The sequence below is a fragment of the Lygodium microphyllum genome, chromosome 14, assembly GCF_053477565.2.
Source record: "Lygodium microphyllum isolate KBCC chromosome 14, Lygodium_microphyllum_v1.1.10, whole genome shotgun sequence".
NCBI lineage: Eukaryota > Viridiplantae > Streptophyta > Polypodiopsida > Schizaeales > Lygodiaceae > Lygodium > Lygodium microphyllum.
In genome coordinates, this window is record NC_141148.1 from 115,748,100 (window position 1) to 115,762,477 (window position 14,378).

The following is a 14,378-nucleotide window of genomic DNA, read 5'->3' on the forward strand; positions in this document are numbered from 1 at the left end:
ATACAACTGTGAGAAATCCTAATGATCCTACCTAATGTCATCAACCAATCAAAATTGAGTACAATGTCTACAGGTCCCATTTCCAAAGTGATCAAGTTTACTTTTCAGCCAGCTATAAAGAAACCCGTGGGCATATCTGTGTGCTGATTTCCTCTTCACCATTGGCCACTTGAACTCTAATGGGCTGCTGTAAATCTGTGGGAATACAATTCAGCTTGTCCATGATGGACTTATTCACAAAACTATGAGTACTGCCACTGTCTATCAGAATGAACACTGGCTTTCCACAAATGTTTTCCTTCATACGGAGTGTATTAGGGCTCTTAGATCTCGTCCAAGCATCCATGGAAATAGAACAATTAGTGGTAGCAAGCGGCTCATGACAAGTCCCACCTGGATCAAAAGGAAAAGAGTCAGCTAGATCATAGAAATACTCTTGCCCAACTTCTTCCTCAAGATCTTCATTTTTAGCATTAAGTGCAATTGCATTAGCTTCATCCATCTCATCTTCAAAATCCTCAAAGACTAACATACTCTGAAGCTTGGGTTTGACATTTTTGTATACACACTTTGAGGAATGATCAGGTGTATACTTTTTTCCACACTTGAAACATAAGCCTTTCTCCTTTTTTTCTTTGTAAAGATCCATAGAAATAGACTTAGGATTCATGTTGGCTGAAATGGATTTAGGCTTGATGTCCCCCTGTTTGAAGTCAACTCTAGGACTGTTTGCTGTCCTGAAATTACTTTGAGGTCTAGAAGCATTGAATGGTGGATAAGTTGGTATCCGTAAGCTCCCATTTGGCACATGATTGCTGCCATAAGTGTTACCAACTTGCCCCTATTTAAAAACAGTCCCTTGGCTATCCAAAACCAGGCTGAAATGAAGATTCTCTTCTATATTTTCTTCCATAGCACTCCGTAAGCTCAATAGCCCTAAAGAGGGAAGTAGGATTTTGTGCCATGACATCAGCTGATAAAGATGGCTCTAAACCATACATATACTTGTGGAGCTTAGCCATGCTTTCTACATACATGGTTAGGTTGAGAAATTGGTTAGTATACTCTCTTACACTTAGGCCTCTTTGTTTCAAACCATACCATCTCCGTGCCAATTTCTCTTTTGAGAGGGGAGACAAATACTCTATAAGTGCCTTGAAAGCTTCCCAATTCTCTACAAGTATGTTTTCTTTTTCAATATACCTCCACCAAGTATGGGAAAATCTCTCCAAATGCAAGGAAGCAAAATGAATCTTCATGTCATCAGTTTTAGGGAATATGTCAAAGTAGGATTCCATCTTAGAGGTCCACTCCTCTAAATCAGATGGTGAAGATGACTGACTATTAAGTTTAGCTAGAACAATCTTGTCCTTTAGCTCTCTTTCATGGAATGGTTGCTGTCCCAAAATAGGCTAATCATGAGTACCATGTATGGAACCCCCAAATTGAGACAGAAATCTCCCAATAGGTGGCTAAGAACCACTATGCAATCTCCCTGTTGGTAGAGGACCCCTAGGAATTTGAGTATTCAGCCCAAAAGCTTGAGAATTAGCTCCATTCAAACTGCCCAAATAGTCATCATGCCATTGTGAAGCCTCTCCTACTTCATATTGGCCATTTGGGATGCCTCTTCTTCCAATAATCCCATGTCCATGACCATTTTGGTTAGATGGCTAAAGTGGGACTAAAGGCTCATTGTTTGAATAAGCTTTCTCCTTAGCTTCTTTAGATCCCATTTGCATTTGTATCCATTGGGAGAATTGTGCCATAATTTGAGCATTAGATTCCACCAACCTATCAATAGAAGCCTTTGTTTGAGTCGTTGAATCCACTAACTTCTCAATGGAAGACTTCATTTGATCAGTAAACAAAACCATTTGCTCCATTCTTGATAATATGGCCTCATGTCATTCCCTATGTCTTTGTTCATGGACGTATAAGGTATTATTGAGTATACTAACTTCCCCTGGTTGTTGAGGCTCTTCAGGACTCTCTTGAGGTGCATTATCCAACATGGAATCCCTGATTTTCCGAGCATAATATTCCTGGACCTTATTTTTACCCTTATGTCCTGCCATAATAGTGTAGTTCTGCAGCACATATGAGGAGGATTTTTGATGTATTGAGACATCACATGCTTTTTGCTAAGGAAAAGAAGTGTTCTTTCATGTAGACTGAAGTGGAATAATTGGGACATATTGTTAGTGAAAAAGGAATACAAGCTGATCCCAAGAAGGTGCAATGTATAAAAGATTGGCCAACACCTACTACTACTACCTCTCTTAGAGGATTCCTTGGTTTATCTTCATTCTATCGTCGCTGATTTATTCAGTATTATGCAGCCATTGCAGCTCCTTTGATTGATAGGTTGAAGAAGGAGGCTTTATTTTGGGATGCTCTTGCAAATAGCAGTTTCAACTAGTTAAAGGGACTCCTTACCTCTGCTCCTATCTTAGTATGCCCGGACTTTTCCGAAGAATTTACTATACAATGTGATGCTAGTGGGCGTGGCATTGGGGCTGTTTTGCTACAGGAGCATGGAGTGATTGCCTTTGAGAGTCGTAAGCTTACAAATAAAGAAATGGCAATGAATGTTTATGACTAGGAGATGTTGGCTATCTTGCATGCAATTAAGAAGTGGCACCATTACTTGTATGGCAGCCGATTCAGAGTACACAGTGATCACAGGGTACTTAAGTATTTCCTTACTCAGTCCAATCTTACTCCTAAGCAGCGTCGTTGGGTAGCTACATTATAGAATTGTGATTTTGACATCATTCATACAAGGGGCAAAGATAATATAGTGGCTGATTCTCTTTCTCGTATGTGGGCTTGCGAAGTTTCAGCTACGACATAATTGCATAATGATTGGATTGAAGAATTACAGGAGGCTTATCTTCTAGATGAAGAATTCAGCCATATCTTTCAGAAATTACAAGGTCTTATGGAAGAAAACTCACATTATTAGTTAAAAAATGGCCTTATTTGGTTGAAAGGCAAGATTGTTATTCCTTCTACCTCTTCTTTTACATGGAAAATTATGGAGGAACTATATTCTTCGCCTCTAGTTGGACATTTAGGAGTTTTCAAGACCTATGATAGGATCAGCAAAAGTTTCTACTGGAAAGGACTGTGGAAAGATGTCAAGGACTTTGTCATGAAGTGTGTGCCTTGTCAGCAGAATAAGGATAGCACCCATAAGCCAGGAGGTTTGTTACAACCATTACCTATTCCTACATGTAAATGGACTCATATTACTATGGATTTCATTACTGGCTTGTCTACTACCAAGAAGGGATGGAATAGTATATATGTGGTGGTAGACAGACTCATCAAGGCATCCCATTTTATTCCAACCAAGATTTAGTTTATTGCTTCTCAAGTGGCCAGTCAGTTTATGGAGTAGATTTTTAGACTACATGGATTACTGCAGATGATTGTTCATGATAGAGACTCAAAGTTTATGAGTAACTTCTGGCAGGCGGTATTTACATCTATGGGCACTAAATTGGCTCCATCTACGGCCTATCATCCACAAACTGATGGATAGATAGAAATAGTCAATAAATGGTTGGAGACTTATCTTCGCCATTTCTGCTATGATGTCCAAACTTCATGGGATTCTTGGTTACACTTGGCTGAGTTTGCTTATAACAATTCTACCCATGCTAGTATTGGAGTTTCCCCCTTTGAGGCTTTGTATGGTTACAAGGTGCCCTTACCCACAGTCATCTTTAATGAAAGGATCAATCCTCAAGGGAAGGAAGAGTTAGAAAGAATGCAGACCCTTCTTCAGCAATGCAAGATGAATCTTAGGAAAGCTCAAGACCAAATGAAGATGTATGCTGATGAGAAGAGGCGGCCTTTAGAGTTCCAAGAAGGAGAGTTAGTTTTACTGAAGGTGCCCAAGTCTAAGTACTCTACATTAAAAGATGGATCTAGTAATAAGCTTGCCCACATGTTTTATGGCCCTTACCGAATCCTTAAGCGAATTGGAGACTTGGCAGATAGATTAGAGCTTCCCTCTTCCACAAAGATTCACAATGTCTTTCATGTTAGTTAGCTCAAGCCTTTTTATGGTGATCCAATGGATATAGTTGATGAGTTGCCACCTATTGATGAAGAATGTCTTATTCAGTACATCCCAGAGGCTGCTATAGGTCAACGTGAGAAGAAGCTTCGATCTCGTTCTATCGTGGAATATTTGATCAAATGGAGAGGTTTACCACCTGAGGAAGCTTCTTGGAGGATTGATTCTATATTGGATGAGTTTCCTTTCTTAAGGGATATATTGGTGGGGCTGAAGCCTATTGATTATGGAGCTAGTGATGATGCAGACAGGATCAGGATAGCACGCTGTTTTAGAACAGTTTTTATCATGCCTAATTTATAGAGTTAAGCTATCTATATAGGCTTAAAGCAATCTTCAAGAGCTTCGTTTTGATATATGGCACGCCTCATTTGGACACTTCTACTAGAAGTTATGGCAGATTTGGTCTAGCAGGGTCTGTTTACACAGCAAGCTGTCTACTTCATTTTGAGATTATCTGTTGAAGATTTTATGGTTCCATATACTTTTGAAATATTCCAGATCATGTACATAGCTGAGGCCTACTCTTGTTCTTCAATTTTAGTCCATATGGTTAGTCATACTTTATTCATTTTCCCATTTGTAAAGATGTAAAAACAGAGTAGTACTTTGTTCTATCCATCCTTTTCTAGTCTTCTAGGTTTGTTTTTGAGGACAAAAACTTTTGGGACGGGATGGATTGTAAGAAGTTGGGAATAGTGACTTAGTGTAAAATAATATTGATATTATGCCATGTCACACAGACATTGGTATAAAAGGAGAGGACGTAATTTTTCACATCTTTTTGATACATTAATACAATTACTGTCCTTCTTTCCCATCTTGCTCATAGCTTCCATGGCTTCTCCCTCTTTCCTATCTTTCTCTCTCCAAATCTAGTCTTTCTCTCTCCTTGTCACTCCTCTTTCTCTCTCCCTAGTCCACTCTCTGACAAACAATGTTGGTCATTTGTCTACTTGTAGTAATAGCAAATATTGTGGCCTGCATTAGTATTTGTGTTGCTTAAATTAGTACGCTTAATGATTGCTTACTAAGTAGGTCTAGCTATGTCTATCTTAATTTCGTAAAGGTAGCTTGAAGTAAGGTGTAAGATGAAAATTGACTTCCACTAAATGAACACCTTTTTAACAAAATTGGTTAAGGGCTAAGACCTTGTACTTGACCTTCAAAATATCTTGACCATAACTCTCTCTTACATCCCAAATGAACTAGAGAATTGAAATTCTTGCAAGTTGGAAGTAAGACTAAATGTTTTGAGTATGGTGCTTTTCTAGATTGCTTTGATTACTTGCATTGAAGCCCATTGGCTTGATCTAAGGGCCACCACTTGAAGGTGTTCCTCGATTGAAGTTGAAAGATCCCTTGGAGGTGCCCAAACGGGGCTTGAACCATGAGCATACTCTTCCCATGTAGCATGCTACTAACTAAATTAATGCTCCTATGTAGTAATCACATATACCAAGGCTTAGCTAGTAAGCGAATTGCAAAAATTGGGCAAAGACATTGACAAGGGAAAGTCTATCTATTTATATTCTTGTGAAATGCCATTGAAAGCCTTTAAAGAAACCCAAAGATTTGCAAGTTTAAAGTGTTTGTATCGCCTATTAAAAGTGTGGAAATGTTTTTCATAAACACTAGTGTGATGCTAGGGTAACAAGGCTCTAATTTACACAGGCAAGGATTGTGATTTATGATATTTCTTCGAAACGAACATTATTTTGGGCAGTTTATTAGGTACACTTGGAGTGGCCCATATGGGTAGAGGTAGAAATCCACTAGCTTGTCCTTGGGAATGGAACATAGCTTCTTGTGAAACACACACATATGCCTTCCCACCATAAGATTGTTCCTGGGAATCAAACCTAAGTCACGAAGGTTCTGGAGGTCTCTTATTGTTTCTCGATATCAGCACTTTGGATGAAGTCATCGTGAGGTATTTCCTGTGGTTGCTTCCTCCCGATTTGAGGACATCTCTGTTAGGTGGAATCTCAAGAGGATCTTCATTCTCACTCCCATGGCCTTGTCTACCTGCGTCGGTGCCTCCTCTTCTTCTTCCGCGGCCGCTGCTGCTGTTCGCACGCTGGAGCACAATACTTTCTTTGGGCAGCAGCTCGCCTGTTCTGCCCGACCAGCCTCTGCTCGGCTTATCAGCTTACGGTGTAGCTCTGTCTCCACCCGATGTGCAACCTCTGTTGCTTCCAAGGTATCTGTCTGGTAGAACTGCTTTAAATATCCTTAGGTTCAAATGGCTGCATTTTCTCTTTCTGTGCAGGTCTTTTATTTCATTTTGTGTGTGCTAACCGTCCCTCCGTAGAGCTTCCATTGGTAATTTACGATGTTTTCAACTTTCTCTTCCTCTGTAGGCAAGATGTCTAGTGTTGCCCTCGGAAATTTCACAAGTCTTCAAAGTTTGCCTTTATTACTCGAGATTGTCTGCAGCTGTACATTATCTTCGTTGCACTTGTGAACCTTACATTTGCAGCTCGATTTCTTTAGATCTGAATAGTATTGTATGTACTTGTGAACCTTACAGTTGCAGCAAGGTTTCTTCTATCTCTTACAAGTAATTGGTAATGGTGTAGTCATTAGCCGGCCTGCACTCTGGGGACCTTTTTATTATGCATTAGAGCGCTTGTTTAGATGTGAGTTCCCAGCCTTTCCTTTTGGGCTTTAGGTCCGCTTATATGCAGATGTGGAAACACAGTAAACAGTATCCAAGTGGTTGCTGTCTGTTTAAATGATGAATCCTTAAGGTGTAAGAGATTTTTTGTACCTTTGATTTACATTGACTAGTTGGCAAGGAAGCCTGCAGAGTTAGATTTTTATTTTCAAGTCAATCTGCTTCTAGGCTGGTGCTCGAAAACAACTTTAGTAATTTTGTATGTATCTATGTATGCATTGCAGTTCACCACCTTGAAGCCCCTTGGTGATCGCGTGCTTGTTAAGATACAAACTGTAGAGGAGAAAACAACTGGAGGGATTCTTTTGCCCACCACAGCTCAGAGCAAGCCACAAGGTGGGGAAGTGGTGGAAGTTGGAGATGGAAGGGCTGTTGGAGATAAAAAGGTTGCAGTGAGTGTGGAGGTCAGTTATCTCTAGCTCAACTGCATTTGCCACTGTGTTCGTATTGACTCTGCTGCTGGCAGGAATGCCTTTTGTTGTTTACGGAGTCTCTATATTCACGGAGACTGGTTTGTTGTGAAGTTACCAGCTATAACATTTTACAGCTTGCTAGACACGCTGAATCAGAAGGCAAATCATGAAACATAGTTATGAAAAGAGTCGTTCATCTGTCCTGTATGTTTTGAATGAGAGACTTTGCGGATATGTTTCCAATTATCGATGCAGAGAGTATATGGTAGGGTTTTCACTTTAGCCTTTTGGATTTTGAACATTTGCAGAAGGGGAAAAATGTTGTGTACTCCAAGTATGCTGGGACAGAGATTGACTTCAATGGTGTCAGCCATCTTTTGCTCAAGGAAGATGATCTTGTTGGCATCTTGGAAACTGATGATATCAAAGACTTGCAGCCCTTGAATGATAGGGTATTGATTGAGGTACTGTCACCCATTTCTTGGGTTGTAAGTATCAGTTCTAATAGTGGTTCATAGCTGTACATTTAGCATAGCCAACAACAGCTAGCTTGTCTGGAGCTGTTTGGGTAACTTAAACATCGTTGATGATGATACTGTGTATGCGTCGGTTGTGGCTTGATGCTGGAACAGTATTTAGATTGTAATTGGCATGCTGTGTGCAAGTAAAGTAACCTTGGTTGTTTATGTACTTGTATTGATTCTCAGGTTGCTGAAGCCGATGAAAAAACTGCAGGAGGAGTACTGCTCACAGACAGTGCAAAGGAAAAACCTGTAATTGGAACGGTATGTTTCTAGTGTATCTCAATTGTCTTAAGACCATGCACCTGCTTTGTCTCGCTTGCAATGTTAAAGTGATCATTCTGTCAGATCAAAGCTGTTGGACCTGGTGCGATTGGGGAAGATGGGACTCGAAAGCCTTTGGAGTTGAGCACAGGAAATACTGTAATGTATTCTAAATATGCTGGAAATGAGTTCAAGTGCAAAGATGGAACTCAGTATGTTGTCTTGAAGGCGGCAGATGTCTTGGCGGTTGTATCTTAAGCAGATGTCTTGGCGGTTGTATCTTAAACAATTCTGTGCTTGCGGCTATTAGTTAGTCTGTGTGCAGTGGATTCTTTACCCCTGTACGAGTCAGGGCAATTGAACCCTCCATCAATTCAGGTTCAAATATGTTCCTGTGTTTAGCCTTGTTAAAAGCATGTAAGTATGAAAACTTGATTCTTACAAGTGTGAAGCCAACTTGCGCCCAGGTGTAGTTTATATATATTCAGCTCTACTCCACTTAAACGTAATTTAGAGGTTTTGGTTATCTACCACAGATTTATGCCGGAATGCAACCATACTTGCCCTATACACATACCTACAACCATGTCAACCACAATCTTGGTCCCGAAGATTTATCTTGTGAAGACAAGTTTGTGGTTAGTTGTGTGAAGAAGCTGTAGTTGAGAAGTGATATGCCAATGGATTCAAGACTATTGTAGTTTTGGAGTCTTCATAAGATAGAGCTTTATGTAGCAAGTCATAGGATTGGGAAGAAAGTACCTGTCCAAACGTCAAGCCAACAATGGTATAGGTTTCTTCCTGAGTTTTGTAGTATGAAGCAAACTTTGACTAGCACTAATTGCGTCCAAGACATACTCTGAACTGGAACAGAACAAGAAAATTAAAGTGCACAATTGAGAGGTTTCTGTGAAAGTCGCAATGACATGACATATCATGAAAGACAGCTCTCCTGGGTCTGAATGCTTCTACTCGCTCAAAGTACTTACTCGATTCCTGATAAGTAGCTGCTTGGCTAGCTATATCTTAACTAGTGGGCACAGGGCCTAACATTGCAAGCAGTAATTTAGAGTGAGACATTAGATTTGACCAAAGCAGTGAGATCAAGTGGGAGCAACTGTTTTAATGGATCAGGGAGCATACTAATAGATACTCCTAAGATAGTTGGTCTTGCATACAGTGAAGAAGGCCAGGGAAAGGTGAGGCATTGGATGATTTGACAAATGGAGGAAAAATGGATTCTTTAGATAGTGCGTCCCGCAGACTACAGCGGAAATGTGAGGCAGGCATTGGAAAAGAACCAAGGGAAGTGTAGAGATTGATCAGTCTAGTGGTTGACTTGAATTTTTAATGGCGAGTAAATTAATTGAGATGAGATCAGCAGTGTTAAAGATTTGTTTTGAGAAAAACAGCAGCAAAGGAGTGTGGAAAGATGATGTTCCATCTTTTAAGGTTAGATGAGTCTTGCAGCATGTTAACTTGGTGCCAGAGGTTTCCACATGATGGAATTTGTGTGCCCATAAGGAGTGGGGGTAGTCCTGTATGCAAGGATTGGCTTAGTGATTGATTGAGCAAAGTTATATACTTCATGTTCTGTCAATGTTTAGGTGGTGTTCATAGTGCAGGACAAATAGTGATCGGTTGAGGAAAATTGAGGGACAAGTGAACTAGGGATAGCTGAATTGACAATCAATGGAAGTCATCTTCTACTGAGTAGACACAAGGAGATGAGAAAATTTGTAAACAGACGGATATTACTTTTGGATGTAGATAAAAAGCTTAACAATAGACACCCACTTGACATGGAACGGCAATTTCTAATGGTATTCAAAATCTATCTTGAGGGAATTGTCTCCGAACTGTATTTCACTGTGGGAGTCTCTATGGCAGGGGTGGAGGCAGTTCAAGACAAAGCTATTATCTGGTCTTGGAGGGAGGTCAAAGGGATAGTGGTGGATACAGGAAATATGATTGATTTTCCTTTCTTGATGGTAGGGGATATCAAGTGACATTGCACTCTGTATCCCAAGAATTTAAATGAGAGGGTTCTCTGCCAAAAAATAGTTTTTACAGGTACCTCAAAAAGTACAAAATGAACACTATCTAGGACATCAAACTAGCAAAAGTGAGATGATCAAAATATATATGTCAAAGTTTTGTTTTGATACGGCTTAATTAGTTGCAACTAGACATGCTATGTTTTTCACACATTTACCATAATTATTGTGCTTGTACAACTTAAAACATAATGACCTAGATATCATATAATTATATCACCACATGACAACTCATGCATTGTACATTTGTTATTAACAAACTTCACAACCAAGTCAATCTTGACAAGTGAAGAAGTTGATAGTAAATGCTTCTTGATCGTTAGTACATGTAAGGCATGTATAAGTATGAAAGTGTTGTCAACATAAACATCAATCAACATAATTTTACCTATGGGCACATATAATAGTACTACCCTTGGGAGGAGACTCCAAAAGCAAACGTTCTATGTTGTCAGAAGTGGTGTAGCAATGGAAGCATAACATGTGTTGAAATAAACTATCGAAACACAAGACAAAAGAGAAAAGACTAAGAAACAAAGAATACAATATAGATTAGAACTTAGATGTATACCTGAGAAATGAAATCTATATATTTGACATGAGATTGTTGCATACAATAGTAAGTCATTAGTTGTGTGTGGGCACTGACATTGGCTCTTATGGGACCTCCAAGTAGTGAACTTATCGAGGAGTTGTCCAAAATATATTGGCATGAATAGTGCCATAAAATATGTCAGGTCAGCTAGCATTAATGTTGGTCAAATGGTAACAATAAATGCTACAAGACAAAAATGTTACACAATAAAATAGACCAAAATATCCACATAATGTACCCAACCCATAATACATGCTCAGATTCACAAAAGAGCCAACATATTGCCAACACCCTCTCAGATCATGGGCGATTTGATACAATACAATGATACAATGATAAGTGACTCATTGTAGTCCATACAATAGAGAACCATCAAGTAGAACTATGAGTACCTAGGTAGTGGGTGATCAAGCCACCACCAAGGTGTCTTGGAGAGAACTTGATGTTCATGTCAATCGTATCAGCTCTTGAAAATAGAGGAGATCATAGTAGCTCTCAATGTTTGTCAACAATGCATCTAATGTAGCGCACACGACCATCTTGACACCAATGTCGTAGTGCATAAATGACCATGGACCTCCCTCCTTTGGCCACACTGCGAAAGTGTCCCCTCATGTGAGCTCTAGACGAAAGTGATCTACTTTGTCAAATAATTGACCCATCATTAATTGGGATGTCAATCCCAGCTCTAGGATTTAAACCTGCCAAACTTTAGTCGATGTGTCAGGGACGTCCCTCTCTAGATCTTGTGCATCTATATAGAAATATAGATGAGGCACGATCGCTCCATCTTACCACCCTCTCACACTCCCTCTTTGGCAGTGGATAGTTGTCAGGGATGACCCATCAGCACCATTAGAAAGCAGTTGAGGAAGGGGCCACCAAGCCCTTCCCCTAAAGAAGAGCATCCCTTTCGAGCCTTGGATTTCACCTTGGCTAGAGGACGTGAGTTGGAATCAAAGGCGGATGATGAGTCGTTGGAGGAGTTCACATCCCACTTTGACTTTTGTTCATTTTTCTTCGTGGAAGTCACTAACTCTTTGCAGTCCTTTCGCAAATGGCCCTTCTTGCCATGATGGTAACATTGGGCCTTCAACTTCTTTGTCTTCGAACCCTTCTTTGAAGCTACAAGAGACTCATATGAACCTTTATAATGTGATGGAAGCCGCCCCTAAGGTCGCAAGTCACCTCATGCTCAAGCAGCATCAAGGACATGAAGATAACTAACATGAGCCGTAGATGCTTGCGCCCTCAATGCATTCATCACTCTGTCAAACTCTGGAGGAAGCATATAGAGTGCCGTACCAACAAGATGTGCCTTTGATAGGGTAGATTGCATAGTTCGAAGTTGGTCCTAGAGTTTGGGTAACTCGAAGTAGAAATGATTGGATTGTATCTTTGGTATTAAACTTTAGTTGTTGGAGTTGGCCGTAGAGAGTAATAACACTCACAACGGAAGGAACCTTGTATATCAGTTGCAACTTTGACCATACATTTGAAGCTATATTGCCAGGAGGTAACTGTTGGTAGGATTTCTTTGGAAATACACTGAAGTAAGGCGGAGTAAGCACCAACAACATTCAAATCCCATGTAAGCATTGCTTTCTCATGGTTGTCTTCATCAAAATTTGCTAGAACAAGAGAAGGCCATTGAGGACGTGCAATAGCTCCGCAAACCACGCACCAGAATCTCTTCTAGATGACATAGGCCTTTATCACCGGACTCCATGTGTGATAATAAAGCCCATGGAGCTTGTCATCAATGGATGTGTATGGAGGAGCCATTTGTAGAGGATTTAGAATAGAAGTAGAGAAAATAAGGTATTTGGAGAGGAAACATAGCCAAAACATGAGTAGAGTGCAAAAAGCAAGAGTTCACATACAATATAATCCAAAATTTGACCAAAATAAGACAAAAGTTGTTGCAAGAAGTAAAAAATAATTAGTAAACAACCAAAAACAACAAAAATGACTTGAAGTTATATAGTTGCCTAGTCAGGAAGGAGTCAGGAATACCAAACACAGGTTGAGTACTGCCACAAATAGGCTGAAAAATTGTTGCAGTAGTCTGAAAACTGAAAACACAAGCAATAGAGGGGTTGTAGATAGCAGGCGATGGCAAATTTGTAGAAAACACAGGTAAAACAAGTCACATGGTTGGGGCAGCAGTTGCCTAATCAGCAAGGGTGAAAACAATCCTGAAATCAGCAAGAAAACATAGCAGAGGCATAAATCATGAGCTCCGATACCATGTTAGAAGTGGTGCCACAATGAAAGCATTAACATATGCTAAAATAAATTGCTAAAACACAATACAAAAGAGAGAAGAAAAGAAAGAGAGTACACAATACATATGAGAACTCATACGTATGCTTGAGAAATGGAATCCATATATTAGACATGAGATTGTTGCTTACAACATTGAGTCATTGGCTGCGTGGGCATCGACACTGACTCCTCTCTCCACGGGACCTCCAGATGGTGAGCTATTTGACTAAGGAGGAGCCCAAAATATATAGGCATGAATAATGCCATAAAATGTCAGGTTGGCCAACATTAATGTTGGTCGATTGGCAACAATTAATGTTATAAAGCATAAAATGCTACACAATAATGTGCCCAGCCCACAATACATGCTTAGACTCGCACATGACCTAACATATTGCTAACATATGTCGAGAAGTAATAGGTATCATTGTCTACTCAAGGCATCATTGTCAAAGTACCACATGTTTGAGATCCACAATAGACATGCAAGAATCATATAAAGAAGATTCATAACTACATTGTGTACAAATGTCCACTTGATATCCTACACATTTGGTAGACTTTGATTTCATAGAAGAGGCATCTACAATCACCAAACTGGTCTATTTCTTTGTTAGTGGAGTTTTGAGGTCTTGAAAGTGTCATTTAGGATGTAGAGAGAGAGTGCTATAGGTGGTAAAGCCTCCATTACATATTTTCAATATTTGAAATTCAAAAAATCATTTTAAATACTTTCTAAAAATGATATAAACATTTAGAATTACAAATTTTTGATTTATATATCTACATTTTAGCTCATGTCACCATAACAATGATAATCTTAACAGTAATGGCATCGGGTTTAGTCCACTCTACATTAAGGATATAATCACGATTGTATGATAGTGTAGTAGGCAAGACATAGAAAAAGACAAAGGTGTAAGACCTCAATCTCTGCTTCGAAGAGTAGTATCAGACTTCAAACTAGAGGCAATCAAGTGTAAAAGAGGTACTAATACAATATGTGTTTATGCATACAAAGTTACATTTACAACTTAAAACCTCAAAGCTTCTAATGCATAAACCTAATTGTAAATACTTAATCCTTACTATTTAACTCTTTGTAGATCACAGTAGATTTATAAAATTCAAGTGTTTTAAGACGTTTACCCCATCTCATATAGCAAATCCTATTAGGTTTAATTATGATATAAGTGAATTATTTTGTATATATCTACTCATCTAATCTTGAGGAATGATAGCTAGTTGGATGTTATTGATGTTTTGCAAGGTTCCACTACAGAAAAAATGTACAAAGGTATGAAAAAAAAGTAACTTGTAGAGAATAATGATCATATATATATATATATATATATATATATATATTACCCTCATACAACATTACCAAAATGGGGTACAATAACCCTCCATTTGCTTGATTTTAAAATCTTTGGATGGCCTTTGCCAAGCAACCCACTAGTGAAGGTTATAGGTAAAAAATATTTTCTAAG

General features: G+C 39.2%; 1 protein-coding gene across 1 annotated transcript; it reads left to right on the forward strand.

Moving 5' to 3' along the window:
* The first annotated feature begins 5,924 nt into the window (after nt 1-5,924).
* Nucleotides 5,925-8,494, forward strand: LOC148026018 (20 kDa chaperonin, chloroplastic-like). The gene is made up of 5 exons (XM_087693253.1): nt 5,925-6,293; nt 6,995-7,174; nt 7,492-7,647; nt 7,891-7,968; nt 8,053-8,494. Exons 1-5 carry the CDS (start codon nt 6,105-6,107, stop codon nt 8,224-8,226), a joined length of 777 nt encoding a protein of 258 aa, XP_087549379.1. The 5' UTR covers nt 5,925-6,104; the 3' UTR covers nt 8,227-8,494.
* Nucleotides 8,495-14,378: the final 5,884 nt, after the last annotated feature.